The 25,742-nt window shown below is 41.6% G+C and overlaps 1 protein-coding gene across 4 annotated transcripts in view; it reads right to left on the minus strand.

Moving 5' to 3' along the window:
- The window catches only part of negr1 (neuronal growth regulator 1), a 308,138-nt gene that overhangs the window by 203,162 nt on the left and 79,234 nt on the right, over positions 1-25,742 (minus strand). For all 4 annotated transcript variants that reach the window (XM_051705954.1, XM_051705953.1, XM_051705952.1 and 1 more), the window contains exon 2: positions 14,800-15,038. In XM_051705954.1, coding sequence (XP_051561914.1) covers positions 14,800-15,038 — 239 coding nt within the window. The remainder of the gene's footprint in view (positions 1-14,799; positions 15,039-25,742) is intronic.

Here is a 25,742-nt window from a genome sequence, read left to right on the forward strand (position 1 = left end):
TCCATCGATGGAAGAACCTTAGCAGCTAACCTGAAAACCTGTGTAGCCTATTAGCGCCTTCACAGCTGTAAAGATGGACATGTTTTGAGAACTGTAGATAATTATGTTTATTTTAAAGCATATATTGAGTCTAGTCAGAACCTGAAGAGTTTGTTGTACCGAGATTATGTACTTACTGCAGATACAGGGGAGGTCCAGACAGCAGGATGCTCGTGTATTACAGGACTCAGGCGATGAGACTGCCATGCTGCCATTTTTTGGATAAAATACAATTCTTTTGTGGGAGATGACTGTGTAGTAAGCTCAATCTAGGTTTATAATTGTTAGTTTACATACATAATATCCGTATCTAAATGCTATAACCTATATGAAATGTTTTAGTGTTGACTGAACAACTGATCCTGTTGATAGATTGAATTTATTGTTCTTGTGTAGGAAATAACGATGTATTAGCTGCCACACAATAAACTGTACCGTACAAAAACAACTATATGCAATACAAATAAACATATTTATTTGGACATATATTATAAACATTGTACACAAAAGTTCAATGTTCTCTGCAAAGCAACTATAAAACGTATAATACATGCATTATAAAAGCACTAGCTGTACAAATAAATTGAATTGATACTGAATTAATGTCCGCACTGTTTTCCAAATCACCTTTTTCCTTTAAGGGAAGACATGCACATTCTGCAAAGACACTCAAAAGAAAGTGAATTGCAGGCAGGAAAAATGCAGGAAAGAGGAAAATCATAATACAGTTAATTTCAAATATGATAAAAACATCTCACTACTGTACATGTCTCATCTAATAATTATGGTCTTCTACTGTAGAATTTATCCAGTTAGCGTCACAGCATGAAAACAGGTGAAAACAACAGCACTACTCACAGACAGTTCAGGAAAAACACTGTTCCTTTTTATACTCAGTAATAATGGCATTTCAAAACATGTGAATTATTCACAAAAAAAAAAAAAAAAAAAAAAAAGATGCTAAATAGAAATGAACAAACATGTGCACACACATGTTCACTGCATTTAGTTTCTGGATGTCTATTGTACCCGGACCATAACGGTGGATAATACAAGTAATCCCGTCTGTTGACTTCTTGCCAATAAAGTGAAAAGAGCACACAAACAAATTATTCCAAAGCTTTTTCAAACAGATGTTCCTAAGTCAATCCTTCTGTAGGCAGCCAGTGGAAGAAGCAGCATCTGGGACTGGAGCGCTATGTTTAGCGAGTGGTTTCTGATAATAACATTGCTGTTTTAGACAAAACTTTAGTTTCGCATGATTATTAGGATAACCATTAACTGCACACACTGTCCGGGAAATTTTTAAGACATCTTACAACATTTAAAAAGCAAGAATCTAACCACATGACATGCAAGCAAGCAGAAACTGGCAACACACAAAATGCCAACCAAACGCACTTCCGCTAGCCAACCGGAAATTCTGCCCACCTTGTGAAATACAGTGGACTCGCTGAGAATATTGTGGATAGGAAGAAAGGAATAATAACAATTAATGTGTTGCCATGGCAACACTATTTAAGATATCAAATATCCCTTGACGATTCTACATCAGCAGTGTCTTTACATTATTCTAAAGTATTTTGAAGCAATTCATGTAAACATAAGAGTGCTATTTCAAAGTCTGTTTAAAGTGTCATACTTCCCGCTGCCAGTTGGTGGCACTATGACCATGACCCATAATAGCTGCATCAATGTGATCAGCCCCCATTATCAAACATACAGCTGAATTTTCATCAAAATCACACAATGCACACAGAAGATATAAGGCACTTCCTGTTTAACATTTTTCGCCATAAATGTATTGCATCACATGGTGACACCGTTCAAAATATAAAAAATCAGTTCGCAATTTAGCATCTACAATGTCTTGGCATGATGTTGCACATCCAAGTGAGTATTTCTGTTACTGGATTTTAAAGTATCAGTTTCTGTAAAAATTTTCAGCCAACATTTTCAGCATATTTTTCTCTCTCGGATGAAAATTGAAAATGGCATTTTTTTTCCATTTTCGGCTGACGACATTTCAGTACATCCCTAATGGTAACAGACTGATTAGGGTGTGATTCATAAAGTAACTTTGCCCTGTGTATGATTGTATATTTATCCTTTCAGGGCTTGCCGTAGAAAGTGTATGTTCTTACGCAGCTTCAGTGAGAAAATGAGTTACAGAATGTTCAATAAACAGACTGTTCCCATTCCCATTGGCTGCATGTATTCCGGCCATTCACGGTAGTCAACATTGTAAAACCACAGAAAATCATGCTCCATTTATGTGCGGAACTTGCATAATTTTCATAGATTATTGAGTGGATAAAATACATTCACTTCATTCCCTAAAAAATTTAACCAGTTTGAACCAGAACGCCTTCCTCCCTCGAAATTCACTCCCCAGACTCAATCCCCCAATTTCCAGCCTTGATGCTAACACCAAACTCAACTGAAATTGCAAGCATTATTTGTTTGATGCACAGTTACATTTTACACATGATTATTTACCCAATATCTGTGTGTGCTTTTTAGTTTTATGCTTATTAGAGTATTGTGTTGTTAGCTTAGCAACATACTAATGTCAAACTTTATTGAAACCAGTTGGAGCATTTTTTTAGACGCACAGAGTTGATGCCTATGTAGAGCATTTAAAATCAGCTATTTAAAGGTGCACTCATTTTTTCCTTATTTAAAAAGTTTAAATCCTAAAGAAATTAATTGTAATTTTGAAACATATGTATAATATCATGACCACTCACGAGATGAAAACTCCAGTCATATCAGTAACCTTATAAAAGCTGTTTTATTCTACATGGAGAGGGTCTCCTCATGGGGGCTGCCATGTTAGAATCACATTAACAGCCAATTACTACCTGCTTAATCTCAGGATACCACTCTGTTATTAGACTCTTTCACTCATGGATTAAATTAATCCTGGTTGACTGTGAACTGTGAATTTCTACAATGGCATCGATAACTGAAAACTACTGCGTTCCAATAATGCTCCATCCAAGCCGCTAATTGTCAGTGTAAGACCAAGATGACATATTGTGCACCTTTAAAGGAATATTCCAAGTTCAATACATGTTTGTGTCATAATGTTTATAACCACAAAAAATAATTTAGACTCGTCCATACTTTTCTTAAAAAATAAAAAGTCGAGGTTACAGCGATGAACTCACAATGGAAAATTTTTGGAAGGTTTAAAAGGCATAAATGTGTATCTTACAATTTTATAAAAGCACTTACATTAATCCTTCTGTTAAAACTAATTATTTAACCTGTTTCAATCATCTTTTTGATTGATTTACAGCGTTATGTTGTCATATTTAGAAGTTTCAGAATTGGGTATAACTTAACATTTCACTTCCATTGCACATAAATATCTTTTTGCTTTTTAAAGAAAAGGAGCAACTAGTCGAAATACATTTTTGTGGTATTCAACAATATGCTATAAATGCTGTCGATTGAGCTTATTGAACCTGAAATATTTCTTTAAGGTTTCATTTTAGTTAGGATTCTGCTTAGAATTCAGCTGCCTATGTAGGCAGTATACAGCAGTTCTCACAAGGTTTTGAAACAGAGCGTATGTCTGCAATACTCCTAACGCTTCATCCATGTGCATCGTTACAAGGAGTGCTAAATATTTAGAAGCAATGACTATATTGCAATACAAATATGCACATACATTTTAAATATGCCCATGTGGCAGGAAGGGGAAATATGCTACACTTGCAAAACTGGCAGCTTCCATATTCATTCTTAGAGGTTCCCAATTCCCCATACAACCTTAAGGCTGTTAAAACCGACCAACTTATATCCCTAATTAGCTGTCATACACAGAAACAAAACACAAACCTTGTCAGGTAACCCGACTCAATGGGATTTCTTCACATTCAGATAGATACTGAGCCATGGGGAGCAGAAAAGAACTGTCAAAAGACCTGTGTAATAAGGTAATGGAGCTTTATAAAGATGGAAAAGGATATAAAAAGATATCCAAAGCCTTGAAAATGCCAGTCAGTACTCTTCGATCACTTATTAAGAAGTGGAAAATTCGGTGATCTCTTGATACCAAGCCAAGGTCAGGTAGACCAAGAAAGATTTCAGCCACAACTGCCAGAAGAATTGTTCAGGATACAAAGAAAAACCCACAGGTATCCTCAGGAGAAATACAGGCTGCTCTGGAAAAAGATGGCGTGGTTGTTTCAAGGAGCACAATACGATGATACTTGAACAAAAATGAGCTGCATGGTCGAGTTGTGAGAAAGAAGCCTTTACTGTGCCAATGCCACAAAAAAGCCCGGTTACAATATGCCCGACAACACCTTGATACACCTCACAGCTTCTGGCACACTGTAATTTGGAGTGACGAGACCAAAATAGAGCTTTATGGTCACAACCATAAGCGCTATGTTTGGAGAGGGGTCAACAAGGCCTACAGTGAAAAGAATACCATCCCCACTGTGAAGCATGGTGGTAGCCTACTGATGTTTTGGGGGTGTGTGAGCTCTAAAGGCACAGGGAATCTTGTGAAAATTGATGGCAAGATGAATGCAGCATGTTATCAGAAAATACTGGCAGACAATTTGCATTCTTCTGCATGAAAGCTGCGCATGGGACGCTCTTGGACTTTCCAGCACGACAACGACCCTAAGCACAAGGCCAAGTTGACCCACCAGTGGTTACAGCAGAAAAAGGTGAAGGTTCTGGAGTGGCCATCACAGTCTCCTGACCTCCTTTATAAAGAAAAGGAGCAACTAGTCGAAATACATTTTTGTGGTATTCAACAATATGCTATAAATGCTGTTGATTAAGCTTATTGAACCTGAAATATTTTTAAGGTTTCATTTTAGTTAGGATTCTGCTTAGAATTCAGCTGCCTATGTAGGCAGTATACAGCAATTCTCACAAGGTTTTGAAACAGAGCGTATGTCTGCAATACTCCTAACGCTTCATCCGTGTGCATCGTTACAAGGAGTGCTAAATATTTAGAAGCAATGACTATATTGCAATACAAATATACACATACATTTTAAATATACCCACGTGGCAGGAAGGGGAAATATGCTAAACTTGCAAAACTGGCAGCTTCCACATTCATTCTTAGAGGTTCCTAATTTCCCATACAACCTTAAGGCTGTTAAAACCGACCAACTTATATCCTTAATTAGCTGTCATACACAGAAACAAAACACAAGTAACCTGACCCAATAGGATTTCTTCACATTCAGAGAGAATGTGCATTACCCAACTGTATATGAGCTCTCTTGATACAATGTGTACATTTGAAGAGTTAATTAAATTCTCGCCACTTTGAATCAAAACTGACAAAATTGGGTGTGTTTAATTTAAGTCACTTTACCATCTTCTGTGCAGAAATTATTATAATACACTTGGTATACAAGAAACATTCTGTCTTAAATATGTTGCTTTGTTCCCTAGCATGTTGTATCAATTCAATCTATATAGGCAGGAGTGCCTGCCCTACAGTATAAACAGAGATATCAGGGACAGAGGGATTAGGCATTCATGAAAGGATCAACTTTCACTTTAAAGACTTTTCAGAGTTGCTGTGAGGTTCAGACTCACTGATACAGAATCTAAAATGAGGCTTAATATTTCATGACATTTCAGATTAATTTCAAAACATTTTAACCTAGCAGGATGGATTGGGGATCTTCAAATGGAAGTTCAACATTAAATAAGATGAGAGGCCCTTCAAATGTAGGGATTTCGCTCTATACATACCATGATTATATACAATATTTAATGTTTAAATATTGAACTTTACGTGGAACACTTTTACTAACTTAGAAAGATGTCATAACAGCCTTTTTTCATTTTTGCTGCTATAACAAAAAGTACACAATTCCAGGCAGCCTTATTTATTGGGTACATCTTGCACAAACCCAATAAACAAAATGATGGTTGGTAATGACAAACAGACCATCACTCATAAATTTAGTCAAGTTAGTTAGGGACTATGCACAGAATAGAAATACAATATAGCTGTAATTCACAAAACGAATACATCTATAAAAGAAAATGTGGTTGTCTCAAACTGCTCTATTTAATGGAGACTCACCAATGACTATGACAAATGGTACTGTCTGGCAAACAAGGCTAAGATTTAAGTGGTGGAGAAGATGGGTTATTATTCTCTGAAAAATGTGTGTGGGCTCTTCTCATTTGATCTCTGCAAAACAAACAAGCACACTCATTCTCTGATGATGCCCAGTATTGACCAGTTGGCTAAAAAGAATGACCCAGCTAAATGGTTTTGTCCACGCAATGTCCATGATATACCAAGAGAGCTTGGAAATTCTGCAGTCTCTTCAAATTTCATAAAGAAATTAATAGTATTATGTAGAAGTTGGTATTCCATGGTTCCCTGTCTGTCACTCACTCGACGTATGTGTGTGTGTGTGTTCGTCCCGTCACCTTATTACTTGCTGCTGGAATTTACGCCGCATATCAGTGGTCGCCCTCGCACGGTCGAGTGTTGTGCTTCCCCTGGGCACTTCGGCGGCTGAGTCCACAGGTGTTAAAAGAGTATATTTTCTCTAAAAGTGCTCGCACAAATGATTGGTGTCTTTTTAAAGATGTCCTTTCACCTCTGTGCTACTGGGTGCGGCCGTTATCTCTCCCCACCGGATGGCCATGAGATCTGTCTCGAGTGCTTGGGTCGCCAGCACGCTGAGGCAGCTTTCGTGGAGGGGTCATGTTCTCACTGCGAGAACATGCCTACGAGAACGTTGCAGTCGCGGCTCTCTTCCTTCTTTGTGAAGCAGAGAGCTACCGCGGCTGCTTCCCGACCCTGTCCATCCTGCATTGAAACTCAGGCGGCTGCATCGGCGAGTGCAGCGGGTGATCTGGATGTGGATATGGGAGCATTTCAGCCAGCTCAATCCCCGTGGACCTCCCAGCATGCTCGTTCTGCCTGGTAGAGTTCACGAGCGAGGTAGGCGGTCTGCCTCAGGGCAGATTTAATATCTCGTTCGGGGCTCATGACGAGGATGAGTTATCGGTTGCAGCATTGGAGGGTGGGCTTCTGCTTTCGGAAGTGGACGAATCTTCTGAGCTCCTGCTCTTGGGCGGTAGAGCTCAGGATGAGGTGGATGCTGAGTCATTTTCCAATGCTCAGCCCCTCTGGCCCTCGCACCCGTGACAACCAGGCGCTAAAAGTCTTTCTGGTCAAGGAGCAGGACGTGATTATTTCGCACTCCCTTGTTTTCCATCAAAAGAAAGCCGGCAAACAGGTAAGTATGGTGGTTCTTGGGGCCGCTCGCCCACCCCAGCCACCGGTCACTATTGCGGGCTCGCGGAGCAGCACGCCTCCCCTGGACGATGCTCCTGATGAATTCCGCGTACTTTCACGTATCGATCCTTCCCCGACACAGACCCTTTCTTCAGTTTGCCTTCGAGGGATGAGCATACCAGTACAAGGTCCTCCCTTTCAGTCTGTCCCTGTCCCCTTGCATCTTTACCAAAGTCGCAGAGGCTGCCCTTGCCCTGCTGAGGGAGAAGGGAATTCGCATTCTCAATTATCTCGATGACTGGCTGATCCTAGCTCACTTACGAGATTTATTGTGTGCGCACAGGGACCTTGTGCTTCGGCACCTCGACCAACTGGGGCTTCAGGTCAACTGGGTAAAGAGCAAGCTCTCCCTGGCGCAGAGCATCTCTTTTCTTAGTATGGAGTTGGACTCGGTCACCCTGATGTCACACCTTACGAACGAGTGTGCACAGTCGGTGCTGGCCTACCTGAAAACCTTCACGCAGAAGGTAGCGGTCCTGGTGAAACAATTTCAGAGGCTCCTGGGGCATATGGCATCCTCGCCGGCAGTACTCCCCCTCGGGTTGATGCATATGAGACCGCTCCAGCACTGGCTACAGACTCGAGTCCCGAGGTGGGCATGGCACCACGGCACCCAGTGCATGACTATCACGCCTCAGTGATGTCAAACTTTCAGTCTGTGGTTAGACATGGCATTTCTATTGGCAGGGGTTCCCTTAGAGCAGGTCTCGAAGCACGTCGTGGTCACGACAGATGCCTTGAATTCGGGCTGGGGCACCTTGTGCAATGGGCAGGCAGTATCGGGGCTCTGGACAGGGCCCCGCCTGCAATGGCACATCAACTGCCTAGAGTTGTTGGCAGTAACACTGGCCCTGCGGAGGCTTTGGCCATTGATTCAGGGAAAGCACATTTTGATCTGGACAGACAACACAGCGACTGTGGCGTACATAAACCACCAGGGCGGGGTACACTCAAGTTGCATGTCACAACTCGCCCACCGCCTCCTCCTTTGGAGTCAGCAGACGTTGAAATCTCTGCTGCTATTGCAGCATATCACGATACACTGGATGGGAGACCCTCTCGACAGCACGAACTGATCACCAGGTTCCTCAAAGGCACGAGGAGATTGAATCCCCCTAGACCGCGCCTGATTCCCTCTTGGGATCTCTCTGTGGTCCTACCTGCCATACAGAGAGCCCCCTTTAAACCCCTGGAGCAGGCCGAGCTCAGCACTTTGTCCCTGAAGATGGCCCTCCTGGTGGCGCTCACTTCTATCAAGAGGGTGGGGGACCTGCAGGCGCTCTCTGTCACCAGCGAATGCCTGGAGTTCGGGCCAGCACACACTCACGTGATCTTGAGACCCCGGCCCGGTTACGTGCCCAAAGTTCCCACCACTCCATTCCGGGATCAGGTGATGAACCTGCAAGTGCTCCCTTCAGAGGAGGAAGACCCGGCCTTGTCGTTGCTGTGTCCAGTTCGTGACCTGCGCATCTATCTGGACCGCACGCAGAGCTTTAGATGCTCGGAGCAGCTCTTTGTCTGTTCTGGAGGGCAGCAGAAGGGGAAAGCTGTCTCCAAACAGAGGTTGTCCCATTGGATTGTGGATGCCATTTCTCTGGCTTACCAATCACAAGAACTGCTGTGCCCTTTGGGAGTCAGGGTGCACTCCACCAGAGGTGCTGCGTCCTCCTGGGCACTGGCGAGGGGTGCCTCTCTAGCAGACATATGCAGAGCAGCGGGTTTGGCTACACCCAATACCTTTGCGAGGTTCTAAAACCTGCGCATAGAACCGGTTTCGACCCAAGTGTTACGGGGTAACAACAGGTAGGCCGGGCGGCTGGTCAGGTGTATTGCTTGCATTGCACCTATCCCCTTTTGAGGTGATAATGTGCGCTATCTTGTCTACAACAGTTCCCCATAACTGGTGAACACTGGACACCTCTTTAATTCCTTAAGCACTATTCGGTGGCGAACTCGGCGGAGGAGTGACGCTGCCAGGCCCAGTACTCGTGGTATGCCCCTTTTCAGGTGAGCCCATGTACTTGGGATCAGTGCTCCATACATGGTGATTCCCCCCTCGGTAATCCCGTATGATGCGTTTCCACTGTTCGGTTTCCCCTCAGGTGAACCCTGTGTTTCCCCTCGTCAGAGCTCTGCTCTGCCTCGGCCACTGTTGCTGTGTACCCTCTCCATAGATAAGGTCCTCCCCAGAGGCATCATTCCATATGTGAACTTCCCTGCTGGTAAGTCCATGTGAGGTATTCTCCACATGTTAAACTCCCACCGATAGGATGTGGTCTCCATAGTGCTCTCCCTTCTGGAGAGGGAAGACCACTTCCCCAGCGCTATTCTAGCAGATGCTTGGCAGGAATTTACTTAATACAAAAATCAGGAAAGGCCACCACCTGTAGCTTCCTTGGGTAATTGCCTCCTCCTACCCTTACTGAGACCCGGGAGATGCCTTACCTAACTCGCTGGAAGGTCACGACATGGTTGAGTGCTTGCTGTGAGGCACGCAGCAGCCTGCCCATGTCCGCTCCTCCGTATCAGCGCCTGCGGCATTTCGTATAGGAACCCCTAGTGTCACTACATCGACACAACGTCGAGTTAGTGACAGATAGGGAAAGTCTTGTTTACTGGTGTAAACTCTGTTCCCTGATGGAGGGAACGATACATTGTGTCCCTCCTGCCGTGGTGCTGAACCGACCGCTGACATGGCCGGGACTCTCTCTCGGCTCCTCAGCACAACTCTGAATGAGTGGTGCATGCCATCTCCTTTTATACCCATATGTCCGGGGCGGAAAGTGGCATGCAAATTCCACTTGCCAGTTTTCATTGGCCTTTTCTGTATAAAGCAAAGGTGATTGGGGCTTACACCAGTAACCAAGATATTTTGCCATTGTGAGAATCAATCTATTCGTTTTATTTTTTATAGAATTCTACATGAGATTTAGTTTACCACCAATTCTTATTACAAAGCTGTTTTTCATCTGCTTCTTGTCTTTTTTGTGCTCTCTCTTTAGTTGTTGTCATTACCATGACTGTGCTTGTATATTTTCTTATTAGTGCTTATCAATTATCCCAGATCATGAGAAGATACATGCAAGTAATGGATTCTATTAAAGACTAAAAATCCATCATAATCACGGAACAGCCTTCAGCTACAAGGATGAAAAAGGAAGACATTCATTTTGTTGATTTTAATTACACACTGAAGTGATGACTTGGTGATAATTTTATAGATTATGACTTGTAAAACTACACACCTTGAGGTGTGATTGGTTCCTATTAGTTTGGTGTATCTCAAAGTGCTTGCTTAATTAGAGGCAGTGTGTTTGTGCTAATAGTTCAAGAGAGGGTTCACCCAAACATTTTATTCCAAATCCAAACCTGTATGAAAAAGAAGGATTTCACATAAAAAAATTTATTTTTTCATTATCTACTCACCCCAATGTTGTTCCAAACCAGTTTGATGCTATTGTTTCCACATAAGGATCAATTATAAATAATATTTAATATTTAGCTCTTTTAATACAATAAAAGTTCATAGTGAACATGGCTGTCAGGCTCCATAAAGGACAAAAAACATAAAAGTAGGGATGGGCAAGAGTATTCAAATGCAATGATCGATCATGAAAACAATGATCGATAATGATCATGCGTGACATGTCTTCTAAATTCAAAATTCAGTGACAACTATACACAAACATGTCAAAGAGGGGCCTTATTTAAAAATGTGTGATTATGTAATGATTTTCGGTGGTTCCTTGCAGTCTGAATCATCACAGCAACAAGTTCCAACACAGCGCTCAGTGACTGTTTGTCCGGGGTAGAGACAGCGCTCAACATTCTAGTGAAGCACACACACAACAGACATGTGACAGCGCACAGACAGCGCTGGAGAAGCGCACACACACCGGAGGAGTTCTTCCTTTCAAACAGCTAGGCTGTGAATAATAACTTTAATTTCAGTCTGGCCCTCACAGAAAGGTATTTTATGGCTTCAGAAGACTTGGAATATGGCGCAGGAGTCATATTTACTACTTTAATGTTGTTCTGTTTTTTTATTTTTGAAGCTGTCGTATGGAAAAGAACAGCATAAGATTCTTCCAAATTTCTGATGTGTTCCAGGGAAAAAATAACTGCATATGACTTTAAAAACACCATGACAGTGAGTAAATAATTACTTTTTATTTTTGGTTAACACGCAAGGGTTTAAGTGCACTACCTGCTATATATAGCCTACTGTATATCTATAGGCTCATTAACACAGGTTAACTTTTCAAATCTTCAATGCTAATTCCTTAAAGGGGGACACACAGGCAGAGCTAGAGTCAATATTTTCATAATTAACCATTAAAAAGTTTTCTAACAATGCTTGATGTTTCAGAGCATATGACTTAATGTTTAAAAATGTCATAGTAGTAACACATTAATCCATCTTTTCAGCATGACTGCAGACATATGCCCATATGAAAGGCTGCTTTAAGCTATAAGCAGACATGTAAAATTGCAAGCAGTGCCTTCCAGATTCTAAACTGACAGTGTGGTTGGGTTTCTTTGAAGTCAAAATTCTGCGTAATGAATATGGATGTAAAACTAGATTAAATCAATATTAATTTATACCATCACTATTATTATGAAATCATATCCATATCCATGCATTTTCAACAAAGAGGAGAAACTGTTCATGCAATTAATACTTTCAAGGCCAGCACAACCCAAGTGTGGACTCGGGTGCAAGTAAGTGAATAAGGGCACCCTTCCCCACCCCCAAATAATTAGATATGTATATTTAACTTAACTAGTTCTTAAAAAACAGAAAACGCTGTAAAATATGATGAGATAATAGCCCTACAAAGCCTAATTCTTTATAAATAGTGAACACTACTGTTAACCAAAGACAAAAAGGTTATATCCTATTGTTTCAGACAGAGAAGCTGTTGATATGTGAATTTCTTAACAGTATTAATGAACAACATTTATTATATCTTTTGTCGAGCTTGTTGAGTAAGAGGTTAGCTATTACTTCTGTAAGTAAGTGGACTTATGATTTTTGGCTGGAAGACAATAAATCAGGTGGAAAAAAAATCCCATAGACCAGGGGTCTCAAACCACCAGGCCCACGGGGATAGTTTCATAAGGCCAGTGTGAGTGTTAATAGTTTATCCTCAAACTTTTTTTTCTGCCTTTTGTATTGGCCTTATATGTTCCTAGTAGTTCTCTTAAAGGATTATTAAACAATAGCTTAATATATTCCAAATGGCTTATACACACTTACTAAAGCTAGATTGCTTCCATCATGATCTGCGAAGCTTTTTCTGAAATTATTGACTGTATCAGACAACATCAAATATACTGTGTATCATGGAAATTTAAACTAATATGGTAGATAAAAATAGACTATGGTGGAAATTTTACAACTCAGTCCATCAGATATTTGTGAAGCTGACACTTGCATGTCAATGGCAAAAAAGTCAGAAAACACCATGAAAAAGAACACGTCCGGCAATTTGAGGGGAGAAACAAACCCTTCGTCTCAATTCTCATACTATAAATACTATTATCTGACAAGCACAAAATACGTCAGCCAAAGGAGAGCTGTTTTTTTTAAATGTGATCTGGGTTAAAAGAAGACTTGTGCTCTGCCCATCACTGACAAGCATGGCTCATACTCTCTAGAACTACAATACCCATCAGGCACACACTACAATGCCTATCATGCACACACATACTACAACTTCACTGAACATCTCTAGTAAGCCTCCCACTCTCTAGAACTACAATGCCCATCATGCCCCTCCTCAAAATTTGAACATTTTTACTCCTGATTTTTCACAATATGGGGAAAGGAGAGGTGTACAAAAGCAATGCTTTATTTATTTAGAAAAAATAACTAAGATGTTATGGTCTAAAATTACTTGTTACTTGAAAAAGTAATCTGATTACGTAACACACGTTACTTTCATCTAGTTACCCCAACACTGTATATACACCAATCAGCCACAGCATTAAAACCATCTGCCTAGTATTGTGTAGGTCCCCCTCGTGCCGCCAAAACAGCGCCCACCTGCATCTCAGAATAGCATTCTGATATGCTATTCTTCTTACCACAATTGTACAGAGCGGTTATCTGAGTTACTGTAGACTTTGTCAGTTCGAACCAGTCTGGCCATTCTCTGTTGACCTCTCGCATCAACAAGGCATTTTCATCCACAGAACTGCAGCTCATTAGATGTTTTTCATTCTTGGCACCATTTGGAGTCAATTCTAGAGACTATTGTGTGTGAAAATCCCAGGAGATCAGAGTTACAGAAATACTCATACCAGCCCATCTGGCACCAACAATCATCCATGTGATTATCTAATCAGCCAATCATGTGGCAGCAGTGCAGTGGAAAAAATCATGCAGATACAGGTCAGAAGCTTCAGTTAATGTTCACATCAACCATCAGAATGGGGAAAAAATGTGATCTCAGTGATTTCAACCGTGGCATGATTGTTGGTGTCAGATGGGCTGGTTTGAGTATTTCTGTAACTGCTGATCTCCTGGGATTTTCACACAAAACAGTCTCTACAATTTACTCAGAATGGTGCAAAAAACAAGTGGCAGTTCTGTGGACGAAAACGCCTTGTTGATGAGAGAGGTCAACAGAGAGCCAGACTGGTTCGAAGTCTAACTCAGATAACCTCAGAATGTTATTCTGAGATGCAGGTTGGCGCTGTTTTGGCAGCACGAGGGGGACCTACACAATATTAGGCAGGTGGTTTAAATGTTGTGGCTGATAATTGTGTATATATATATATATATATATACACACACACACTCACACACACACTACCGTTCAAAAGTTTGGGGTCACTTGCCTGAAATGTTTCTCATGATCTTAAAAACCTATTGATCTGAAGGTGTATGCTTAAATGTTTGAAATGAGTTTTGTATATATATATATATATATGAACTGTTCAACTGGCCTTCAATAAAGAACATCTCCTGACTAGAGGCCCCCAGGTAATTTGTGTTTGAGTGAGACCCCTGCAAAAGACGTATATCAAAGGAGGAGACCGAGCCATTTCTATGGATCAGAATATTATAGAGACTTAAGGGTTGTGCTCTTTTTACTTGTGCCAGTAAGCAACCACCAGGTAACAACCTAATACCAACCCAACAACTGCATAGGAATGATCTAAAAACCACTCAGAATACCTACGCAGCAGCATACCACCCTGGCTATCACCCACATCATGCTAACATCAAGGTGGCAAGTTTTGCATTGGCAAGCACCACTTACATTTTCCTCAGAAAAAAAACAAAAAAAAAAAGAATCTAGCTTTGCATATTGTTTGACCTATGCAGATTTTAAGGACATGTCTGTAAAACCTGGGTCCAGAAGGAAAACCAGTTGAGAACCACTGCTTTAAACATATTGGTCAACTGTTATTGTTGTGAAAGCTGATAAAACACTTACCTTTTACAATTAACTGAATGAGCTTTGGGCGTGGATTACGTTCACTCTGTATCGAGCAGGTATACAAGCCCTCGTCTGTTACATCCACTTTCTGTATCTGTAAGCTGTATTCATGTTTGTCCCCCACATTTGATACGATGGACACCCGAGGATCTCCTGACCACTTGTCATTCCCTGCATAAATGATACTGGAACGGTTCAACCATGCTCCTTTTGAGATTCCATCCAACAGGTAGCATCTGAAACCAAAGAAAGCAGACAATTACAACCAGGGCAAACCTCGGGAAAAAGCAATGAAATATATAACATTTCACTCAAAAACCACCAAAGCCAAAGATAATGGATGTAATTTTAATTGGACTAACTCTAGTTGAGGTAGGTGACTTAAATTTCTCAACACAACCTATCGTATGCATTCAGAAGACTTTGAAAATGACGCATGGGTCTTTTTTAAGCTTTAAAGCAAGTCACTATTTGTGTTTTGCCTGTGAAATAAAGTCATATGAGTTTGGAATGACAAGGGGGTGAGAAAATCATGATGGTATTTAAATGTTTGGGTGAACACCTCTTCTAAAGGAACACATCTCTGATTTAATGTCAGTGAAGGGGTACTTGACCCTTACTGCTAGCTTGTGGGGTACAGAAGACAATTTGGGAAACACTGTACAAGAGGAAAAGACAAAGATCTTTTGTAGAAAAACGAAAAACATCAGTTTTATCTACATTTTATGGTAATATTAATTCATGTCAGGTGCTGACATTGTTTAAAAAATACAACCTGTGAATCAGGGGTCCTAAAAACTACATCAATCCATTTTGTCTATGCTAAAAAAAAAAATAAAAAAAGAATACTGTCAAAACAAAGAAATACAAAGACTTTCACCACTCAGGCTCTATTTTGATTTAGTTCCAAGGTCATCCTGTTTTGTTTTGTTTTTTCTTTTCTTGATCTTAAAGTGTCTTTAAAGTGACTTGTGTGCACAATCTCTGGCAATTCTGCTTTCAAAATAAAAGACTTTGAAACAAAGAAGCTAAATTAAATAAAACTGACAGACAGCAAAAACATGGTAGGGAACTTCAGTCTGATGTTAGTCAAACATTTATTTGTTATGTGTCAACAATGATGTGAGAGTTCATTCTCACAGGATACTCCTGAGGTTAGGTGAACTGAGAGTCAACATTTCTGTCAGTAACTTTCAGGTTGCACCTCACTTCCTCACAGTTGGCTGGATCATGTTCTCATGCCACTTAAAGGGATAGTTCACCCAAAAGTTAAAATTCTGTCATAATTTCTTACTCGTATTTGTTCAAAATCCGTATGACTTTCATTCTTCTGTGAAACACAAAAGGAGATGTTAGGCATAATGTTAGCCTCAGTCACCATTCACTTTCATGGCATCTTTTATCAGTACAATGATAGTAAATGGTGACTGGGACTGAACATTCTGCCAAACATCTCCTTTATTGTTCCACGGAACAAAGACAAGTTTTGAACAAGATAAGGGTGAGTAAATCATGACTGTATTTTATTTTTTGGGTGAGCTATCTCTTTAAAAAAAACAATGTATTTGATGTTACAAAGCAGGATTATATTTTTTATCATTTGGGCTTTTTTGATCAAATAAAGTCGGTAAGATAATTTTAGCATTATGAAAACCACACTGGAGAATGATATGTGATTTAAAGCACATCTTATTAAAATTTATCTTGGCTTCTAAAATACAACATCCTAAATTAAAAACATTTATTTATGCCAGACTGCACGTTGAATACAATATTCTAAATCCAATATACGGTATATTAGTATCACTTCTAATATGTTATAATTCATCCAGGAAATAACATTTTTAAATATACAACCTAGTCCACAGGCTGAATCATTAGCCTTTTATTATTATTTTATCATTATTATTATTATCATGGCTGCTTGTTACATTAAAAATCTAATCAATCTAACCAAAAAATTATTAATATTTTTTCAGGGGAACAAAGAAACTGCTGACTGTGTCACTGTCAATGCAAAACAATAGACAAAAATGCTACAAAAACTACACAGTTAAACAATATTGACAGTTATGTGTGAAGAATACTAAAGAATACATTTAAAAACACAAATTAAACATTATTTGGTATTACATTTATAATCAAAAATATATTGAAATTCATGCAAGGAAAGAAATGTGTTTTTTATATGTGTTTTGCTGAGGTCAAATTAACCCCCATAAACAACTTTACTACATTGGATAACAGTCACAGTACTGAAAAGTGCATGTCTACTTTGTGATTCAACAGCCTGGTTAAGTCTTCAATAATATCTGCCTACTGGGTTTTGATTAAAGCTGATGTGTGTAATTTTTTTGCTGTTAAAATACTTTCTCCTAACCCTTCTTAAAATGCAGAGACAACCATATGTTACTCATCTGTAATGTAACAGTCTCTGAGACCTCAAACAAAAAGGCCATACGGTCAATCTGAGCAGAACATGGGATCTATTTTTAAGGGCTACATACTGCGATATTGTGCTGCGTCTTATCCAGTTTTTGTAAGAGCACAAATTCTAAGTGCAATTTTCGTGTCAGCGCATTGCGCAAGTGGCTGTTGGCTTCGCGCGAGCTATTTCACCAACCCTCTATCGCCTACCAAATACGTATCGCTAGCAATGTGCTCAAGATGTAGCAGTCTTAAAATAGGGCCCCATTTGTTAAAATTATTAAATATATATAAACTAAAATGGGACATCTTTTGGTTTTCCTTTACAGTGTAGATGGACAATGATTTTGGCTGATCATCAGGCAGACTGCTCTACATTTGAGGATTATTGACACAAAAGATTTCATCTCCAGTCCTGACCTCTGAAACAGCAGGACAGCTGGTCTTAGCGCACTGCATAGATCTAGTCGGACACAACTCATGATACCTCCTCACAAAGACCTAAGTGGTTCCCACTGGAGTGTAAGCTACTCTGAGGGAAAGAGTATGGACCTCCATGTGTTATATTTCCTTTGTGCTGCCTGGAAGAAGCAGGTGGAAAAAGGTGTAAGGCTGACTACCTGCACCTCCTAGGATGCACTAGTCTTTGAACTGTCAGACTTTTGTGGGTCTTGTGTGTGTGTGTGTGTGTGTGTGTGTGTGTACAAGAAAATTTTATGTTTATGGGAGAAATGAATAAAAGTTCCTCAATAAGATAAGATATTCAATAAATTAACTTACAGTATATCCGGTACCTGTCAGAGTTGTGGGCCATTCAGAATTGAATTGAGAACCCTAACCCTAACTCCATGGACTGTTTTCACAACATTCTTCGTTTCACCGCATATAGCCCTACAGACCAGTGTAACACGTCTATTGGATTTCAATTAAGAGAATAAAAGTTTGGTTAGACTCGTTTCATACAATGTAGGTCCAAAGATGAGATCCACGCAATTAATTTTCATTGAACACTTTTACTATCCTTTCTGTTCTTTACAGTCAGTTGTAGAGCTGGGCGATATGAAAATATATATTGTGGCGGCGATATAAAGTGTCAATCGATAGGTATTTTGCTATATCTTGTATATTGCGATATGTAAAAATGCACGTGTGATATTTTTTGTTTTTGGCACCATTCTGAGTTAACTCTAGAGACTGTTGTGTGTGAATATCCCAGGAGATCAGCAGTTACAGAAATACTCATGGTTAATGTGCTCTGATGGTTACTACCCCCCATACCACTTCCCTGTCAAAAGCTACAGTTTATGCTGCACTTGATTAAGCGCTAAAGGGAATGTCTTTAGAAGTGACCAGCTGTGAATATGTGTGCAACACGTCAATGAAATTGACTAAAACCTTTATAGCCTCTGTTGGTGACATCATCAGAATGCGCCAGTACCAGGGTCTATAAATAGATGTGCCACAGGTGCATCATCAGGTCTTTTGTCTTCAGACCACTCTGTGTTGGATTTGTCAGGCAGTGTGCAGAAAACTTTCTCTTTCTCTGTCATTCAAGTGTGGAAAAGACAAAAGAAATAAAAAATTAGCGATCAACAAAGCAAACGGTGTGTGTTTCTATGCTTACGTCCTATTGCTGAATCGGACACACACCAGTTTTGTTTTGTTTGTTTGGGGGAAAAGCACGCTGCTCTTGCGTTGAAGCGAGGCGAGTGTGAGCATTGTGAGCTGTTCACAATGAAGACGCTGCACGCTCGTCTCACTTACTTCCAAGAGCCAGCACCCACCATTCCATTGTGGGGCTGGCATAGGGATCTGGCTGAGGAGCGAGAGACGGGTCCATCCCTCGCTCTCTCTCCAGATCCAGTTTGTCCCTCGCGTGATCTCGCAGCGCGCCCCAGCGCCTCTTCGGTTCATGAGGGGGACGATGAATCTCTTGGGTCTGCCGACTTTGAGTTGCCTACCTCTGAACGTTCCTCACCTGATGACAAAGCGATTGAGGAATTACTCGTGAACAAGAGACCCCCAAACGATTGAAACTAGAAGACAGATTTCTGTCTGGTGGCCAGGGGAAGGGAACACAAAATCAGTCTCTCCCCTTCTTTGAAGATCTCCATGACGAGTTAACTCGTTCATGGGGGAAACCTTATACTTCCCATATCTTTGTGCCTTCAACGTTGACATATTCGTCTATCGTGGGTGCTAAGGCACGGAGGTATACGATGATGCCACAGGTAGAAGAGAAATTCGTGGGCTATCTCTCGCCTGGTTCGACATCATCATTAAAAAGACCAACTCTCCCCACAAAGCCGTGTAGAACCGCCTCAATGCTTGTGGGGAAAACTTATCAAGCAGCAGGTCAGGCTGGTGCTGCTCTACACACCATGGCGGTGTTACAGGCATACCAGGCTGATCTGTTGAAGGACCTGAGTGCGGGTAGTATAATCGACAAGGAAGCATTCTCAGAACTTCGTCGAGCCACAAATTTATCTCTTCATGCAACCAAGCAGACGGCTCGTGCTATCGGCGGTTCAATGGCTACTTTGGTCAGCACGGAGAGGCATCTGTGGCTAAACCTCACGTATTCCTACTTGATGCCCCAGTCTCACCTTCCAGCCTTTTTGGCGATTCGGTGAATACAGTCGTCACCAGGTTTCAGGAGGTGAAAAAACACGAGGAAGTCTTTATGAAACTCCTTCCTCGCCGCATTCAGGGGGAGGGGCTACCAGCCACCCAGCCTCGCCCCGGTTCTTCTAGAAGGGAGGCTCAAAAACAAAGTATGGCGAGTCGCGCTCCCCCTTGTAAAGATTGGGGACTGGCTCGTCGCCCTCAGCAGCCTCCAAAGCAAGACCTCAGGACCATTATTTCCAAAAAGAAGAAGTCCTGGCGGTCTTGCGCTCAGCATTGTGGGGGTAGCCCCCTCGGGACGGGGTGCACAAAACATCTACCCACTCCTTCCCGACACCCCCACGAAACCTCTCCATCCCCACCGCCTCTGGTGTTTCGGGGGGCAGTGGTTTCCAGCGAAATGTTGAGTGTTCCGATGCTTCCTGTTGTCGCCCAGGACACGGAACACCCAACATCCCCTCAACGGGAAGTATCAAAGTTGGTATCCATTTCAGAGAACCTGGCAGTGTGGAAGCTACTGCCAGGTATTTCTATGTGGGTCCTAAAGACAGTAGAAAAGGGCTACAGAATTAAATTTGTTCGGCGTCCTCCGCGTTTCAACGGCGTGGTCCCCACTACCGAAACAAGCACATTTACTGTCACAAGAGCTGCAATCTCTTCTGGTCAAGGGGGCTATAGAACATGTTCCCCTTCCAGAGAGAGAGTCAGGTTACTACAGCAGATACTTCCTGGTTCCCAAGAAGGATGGGGGATTCCGTCCGATTTTAGGTCTTCGAGGCTTGAGCCGCTCAGTCAAGGCGCTCAAGTTCAAGATGCTAACTGTCAAGACGATTGTGTCACAAATTCAACATTGCAATTGGTTAGTCACGATCGATCTCATGGATGCATACTTTCATATAGAAATACTGCCACAACACAGGAAGTTCCTGAGGTTTGCTTTCGGGGGCGAAGTTTACCAATATCGGGTTCTTCCATTTGGCCTAGCCTCATCACCTCGCACATATACAAAGTGCATGGATGCAGCACAAGCTCCATTGCGACTTCAGGGCATCCGCATTTTGAATTACATAGACGACTGGCTGATACTAGCACAATCGCAAGAACTGGCATTACAGCACAGAAATGTCGTCTTAGCTCATCTAGTTTCTCTGGGGTTGAGACTCAACGACGAGAAAAGCGTTCTTTCTCCTGCCCAGAGAACAACATATTTAGGGATCGTATGGAATTCGATCACGATGTGGGCACAGCTGTCTCCCGCTCGAATCGAGACCATTCAGAATACCCTGAGCAAAGATCGTACTGTTCTTCAGAATCAACGAATGTTAGGTCTCATGGCACCTATGGGCCTTTTGCATATGAGACCGTTTCAGTTGTGGCTCAAAGCCAGGGGATTTCATCGAAGGCAGATAAGGGTTACATGCCACGTGCTACGTACCCTCTCTATGTGGCTCAGACCCCAGTTCCTCGCCTTAGGTCCCACTCTAGGTGTGTCTTGCCATCGCAGATTGCTAAGGACAGATGCCTCCCTGTTGGGCTGGGGAGCGGTCTTAAGTGGTCGTCCAGCTCAAGGGGAATGGGAGGGTCATCAGCTCGATTGGCACATCAACTGTCTCGAGTTGATGGCTGTATTTCTGGCCTTGAAGTACTTCCTCCAGCATCTGAGAGGCTGCGATGTCCTGGTGCGGGTGGACAACACAGCGGCAGTCTCTTACATAAATCACCAAGGAGGTCTGCGGTCGCGCCAGCTAAACAGACTAGCATGGCAGATTTTTCTTTGGGCCCAGGGCAAGCTCCTATCACCAAAGCAGTATATATCCCTGGATGCCTGAATGTGGGAGCGGATTTACTATCCAGACAGAAAGTTCCGATGTGAGAATGGAAACTCCACCCCGAGGTAGTGAAACAAATCTGGTTAAGATTTTAAGAAGCAGAGGTGGACCTCTTCACCTCCCAACAGACAGTGCAATGTCCCCTCTACTTCTCTCTGAGTTGATGCACACGATGGTGCATACACGGCCCAAAATGCACCTGTATGCATTTCCTCCAGTTTCTCTGCTCCCGGGAGTTCTAGCCAGAGTTCGTCAACAAGGATCTTGCCTCTTACTGATAGCGCCACGTTGGCCGAACAGAGTATGGTTCTCGGAGATGATATCTCTCCTTGACAGCTCGCCTTGGGCGATACCGGAAAGGAGGGACCTTCTGTCTCAAGCGCAATGGACAATATTTCATCCCCGGCCCGAGCTATGGAACCTTCATGTTTGGCCCCTGAAGGGTACCAACTGAGGGACACTGGGTTTTCACCTGAAGTTTTTGAGACCATTCTGAGTGCTAGGGCTCCTTCCACTAGAAAAAGTTATGCCAATAAATGGGGTGTCTTTGAAAGGTGGTGCACTGCACATAATGCAGATCCAGTTAATTGCCAGATTGCTTCAATTCTGGACTTCCTGCAGGATAAATTATCAGTAGGCACATGCCCCGCCACTCTCAGGGTTTATGTGGCTGCTCTGTCAGCTTGCCATGCCTTGATTGACGGGGTGCCACTGGGGAAACATCCTTTGCTCGCTCGCTTCGTCCGTGGGGCCATGCGACTGAGGCCTCCCGTTAGAACCAGGATCCCTTCATGGGACTTAGCTATAGTCCTTGAGGGTCTGGTTGAGACCCCCTTTGAACCTCTAGAGTCGGTGTCTGACAAGCTCCTGACTCAAAAGATGGTTTTTCTTATGGCTATCACTTCTTTAAAAAGAATTGGGGATTTGCAGGCTCTGTGTGTCTTGCCATCCTGCTTAGACTTTGCCCCAGGAATGGCGAAAGCGATATTGCATCCTCATCCTGACTACCTGCCTGAGGTTACTTTCTCGACCGTACATCCGGTCACTCTTGAGGAATCCTGTCCTCCGCCGTTCACAACGCCGGATCAGGAGAGACTTCACAGACTGTGTCCAGTCCATGCTCTGCAGGCCTACGTCCACCGTACTAGCTGGTGGCATAAGTCAGGGAAACTATTCGTTTGTCATGGGGGCCGTAACGGGGGTGGCCGCCACAAAACAGACAATGTCACATTGGATGAGGGATGCTATTGCCCTTGCCTATGAGGCGCATGGTCAAGCATCGCCAGTAGGCATCAGGGCTCATTCTACCAGAGGGGTCACTTCTTCTAAAGCTTTGGCAGGGGGTGCCCCTCTGCAGCATGTTTGTAATGTGGCAGGCTGGTCCTCCGCATACATTCATAAGATTTTATAGTTTGGATGTTCATGCCACTCCGGGCTCTCATGTCCTTGAGTCAACATCATAAGCTCATGTCTGAGACCTTTCGCGTTCTTGTGAGCACACACTACACAACCGTAAGGGGTCCAGACACCCACAGTGCGGCGGCGTGGGTATTCTCATTCCCATAAGTGTTTAATCAAGCACAGCATTAAGTGTAGCTTTTGACAGGGAACGTCTCGGGTTACTTGACTGTAACCCTTGTTCCCTGAAAAAGCGAAACGAGATGCTGCGCATCATTGCTGCACTGAGGATGTCCCAGGACTGCTCTTCAGACAAATATACCTGATGATGCACCTGTGACACATCTATTTATTGCCCCTGGTACTGGCGCATTCTGATGATGTCACTATAAAGGCTGATGAGGCTATAAAGGTTCTAGTCAATTTCATTGACGTGTTGCACACATATTCACAGTTGGTCACTTCTAAAGATGTTCCCATAAGCGCTTAATCAAGCGCAGCATCTCGTTCCGCTTTTTCAAGGAAAAAAGGGTTACAGTCAAGTAACCCAAGACGTTTCCTTGATACCTTTTTTCAGTTTTAATTTGCATTAAGCTTACATGTAGGGTTGTCATGATACCAAAATTTCAGTAGTCGGTACCAATACCAGTAAAATTTCACAATTCTTGATACCAATTAGCCTATTTAAAAAGTTATATATCAATGTAAATAATAAATTAAAACAAATGCATGTTTCCTTCAAGTGCTTTTCAATTAAGTGAACATTCAGCCTGATCTCATGAAATTTACATGAGCATTGTAATGTTTAATCAAAACTGAAATTACGTGCTTCTTAACACATTTGGCTGCACTTTTCAAGTGAAATGTCCAGCAGGGTGCACCAGAATCGAGCGAAATTAGGTTGAAACCAGACAAGGTTTTTAAGATGAATTTTAGATGGAGGTTTTTATAATACTTAGCTCCCTAAACTAAAACTTTACCCTAAACTTATAGTGTCCGAAAAGAGAAATGAGAGTTTAACAAAACAGACATCCTTACCCTTAACCAACATCTAACCTTTACCGTTAGTGTTTTAAAATGCAGAAGAAACCATTTCATTTTATGTGCTTATGTCTCTATCGTGTCACATGTCGGCTTGAGTTCTTGTCTGGTTTTGAACTGCGGGCCTCCGTGTCCAAAGTCCAATGCTCTATGAGGTGAGTTACTGTGCAATCTAATCATATTGGAATAAGTGCACATTTTTAGGTGGGTCTGTAATACAAGAGTTAAAATGTATAATTTTTCAAAAGATGCATCAGAGTAAGTGTGTCAATATCATAACTTAGAAGGATCTGAGTAACAGAGAGAAAAATAAGTGTTTATAAAAACATAATCAGTCATTGAATTCATGATTTGAGTGAATGTAAATTAAACACACAGTTGTTGTAGCGTCTCTAGTGTGAATTTCACCTGGAAACTGCAGGGAATTGTACCTGGAGACACATATAACAAGTTTTGCAAAAATGTATATAGAGTAACGTTTTTACTATGAGTTCAGATTGGAACATTGCTTCAAGTTTATTTTATTTATTTATTTATTTATTTTTCAAGTAGGGCCAAATTAAATGTTTTATTTTTCCCCAGATTTTGTGTTTTCAATTTGAGTTTTTCTGAATTTTATGTTTTGAAGTTTAATTAAACTTCAGCATCATAATAGTGTCTATTCAAATTAATTCATTTAACTATAATAAAATGAAAACATAACAACTGCTTTTCAACATACCATTGTATTTTTTAATCAAATAAAGTGCTTCTGTAAAGATCCTCACATTATCTAAAACACAACAATGGTCTTATTTTTTGTCAAATAAAATGCTGAACAACAGAGCTTCACAGTATAAATGATTAAAAAAACTTTTGCTCAGTACAGCAGCATTCTCGCTTGTGAGATTTTGCTTAAATATTATTATAATTATTTTTATTGCAAATACACATTTTAGTGTATATAAAATTTGACTATACAGTATTAGCCTATTTCTGTCGTAAGTAGAATTGAGCTTTTATTTTGTCATGAAGACTTTTCAGTTTGTGTTTGTTTTTGATGGTAGCTTCAAACCTCTGGATAAGCGGTTGTTTAAATGGCTCAGTGACTACGTTTACATGAACACCAGAAAGCGGCTTATTTCAAGAAAGCGGCTTATTGGGAGAAAAGTGCTGTTTCCATGCACTGTATAAGCAGCGAACTCTTTACTCCCATATATATGTGGCTCAGTCAGTAAGCAGTTCCCCTCTTAGTTAAAACATCTCGGTTACATACATAACCTCAGTTCCCTATCTGTCACTCACTCGACATTGTGTCGATGTAGTGACACTAGGGGTCACTCTTGGGAGCCCCAAACACCTCTGCTTTTTTGAAAAAAGGCCAATAAGAATTGGCGAGTGGAATTTGCATGCCACTCCCCCGGACATACGGGTATAAAAGGAGCTGGTATGCAACCACTTATTCAGATTTTCTCTTCGGAGCCGAGCGGTTCTATTCATTGAAGCTGAATTCATCCGCGAAGTTCATTCACCTCATCTGCTGGATTCTACGGCGCATTTCAGCGGCTTCTCCCCCTTTGCACCCATGGAGTGCAGAGAACGCCCCTGGGTGCTTCAGCAGAAACAACTAAAAGAGTATAT

Source organism: Myxocyprinus asiaticus, chromosome 9 (genome assembly GCF_019703515.2).
Source record: "Myxocyprinus asiaticus isolate MX2 ecotype Aquarium Trade chromosome 9, UBuf_Myxa_2, whole genome shotgun sequence".
Taxonomy (NCBI): domain Eukaryota; kingdom Metazoa; phylum Chordata; class Actinopteri; order Cypriniformes; family Catostomidae; genus Myxocyprinus; species Myxocyprinus asiaticus.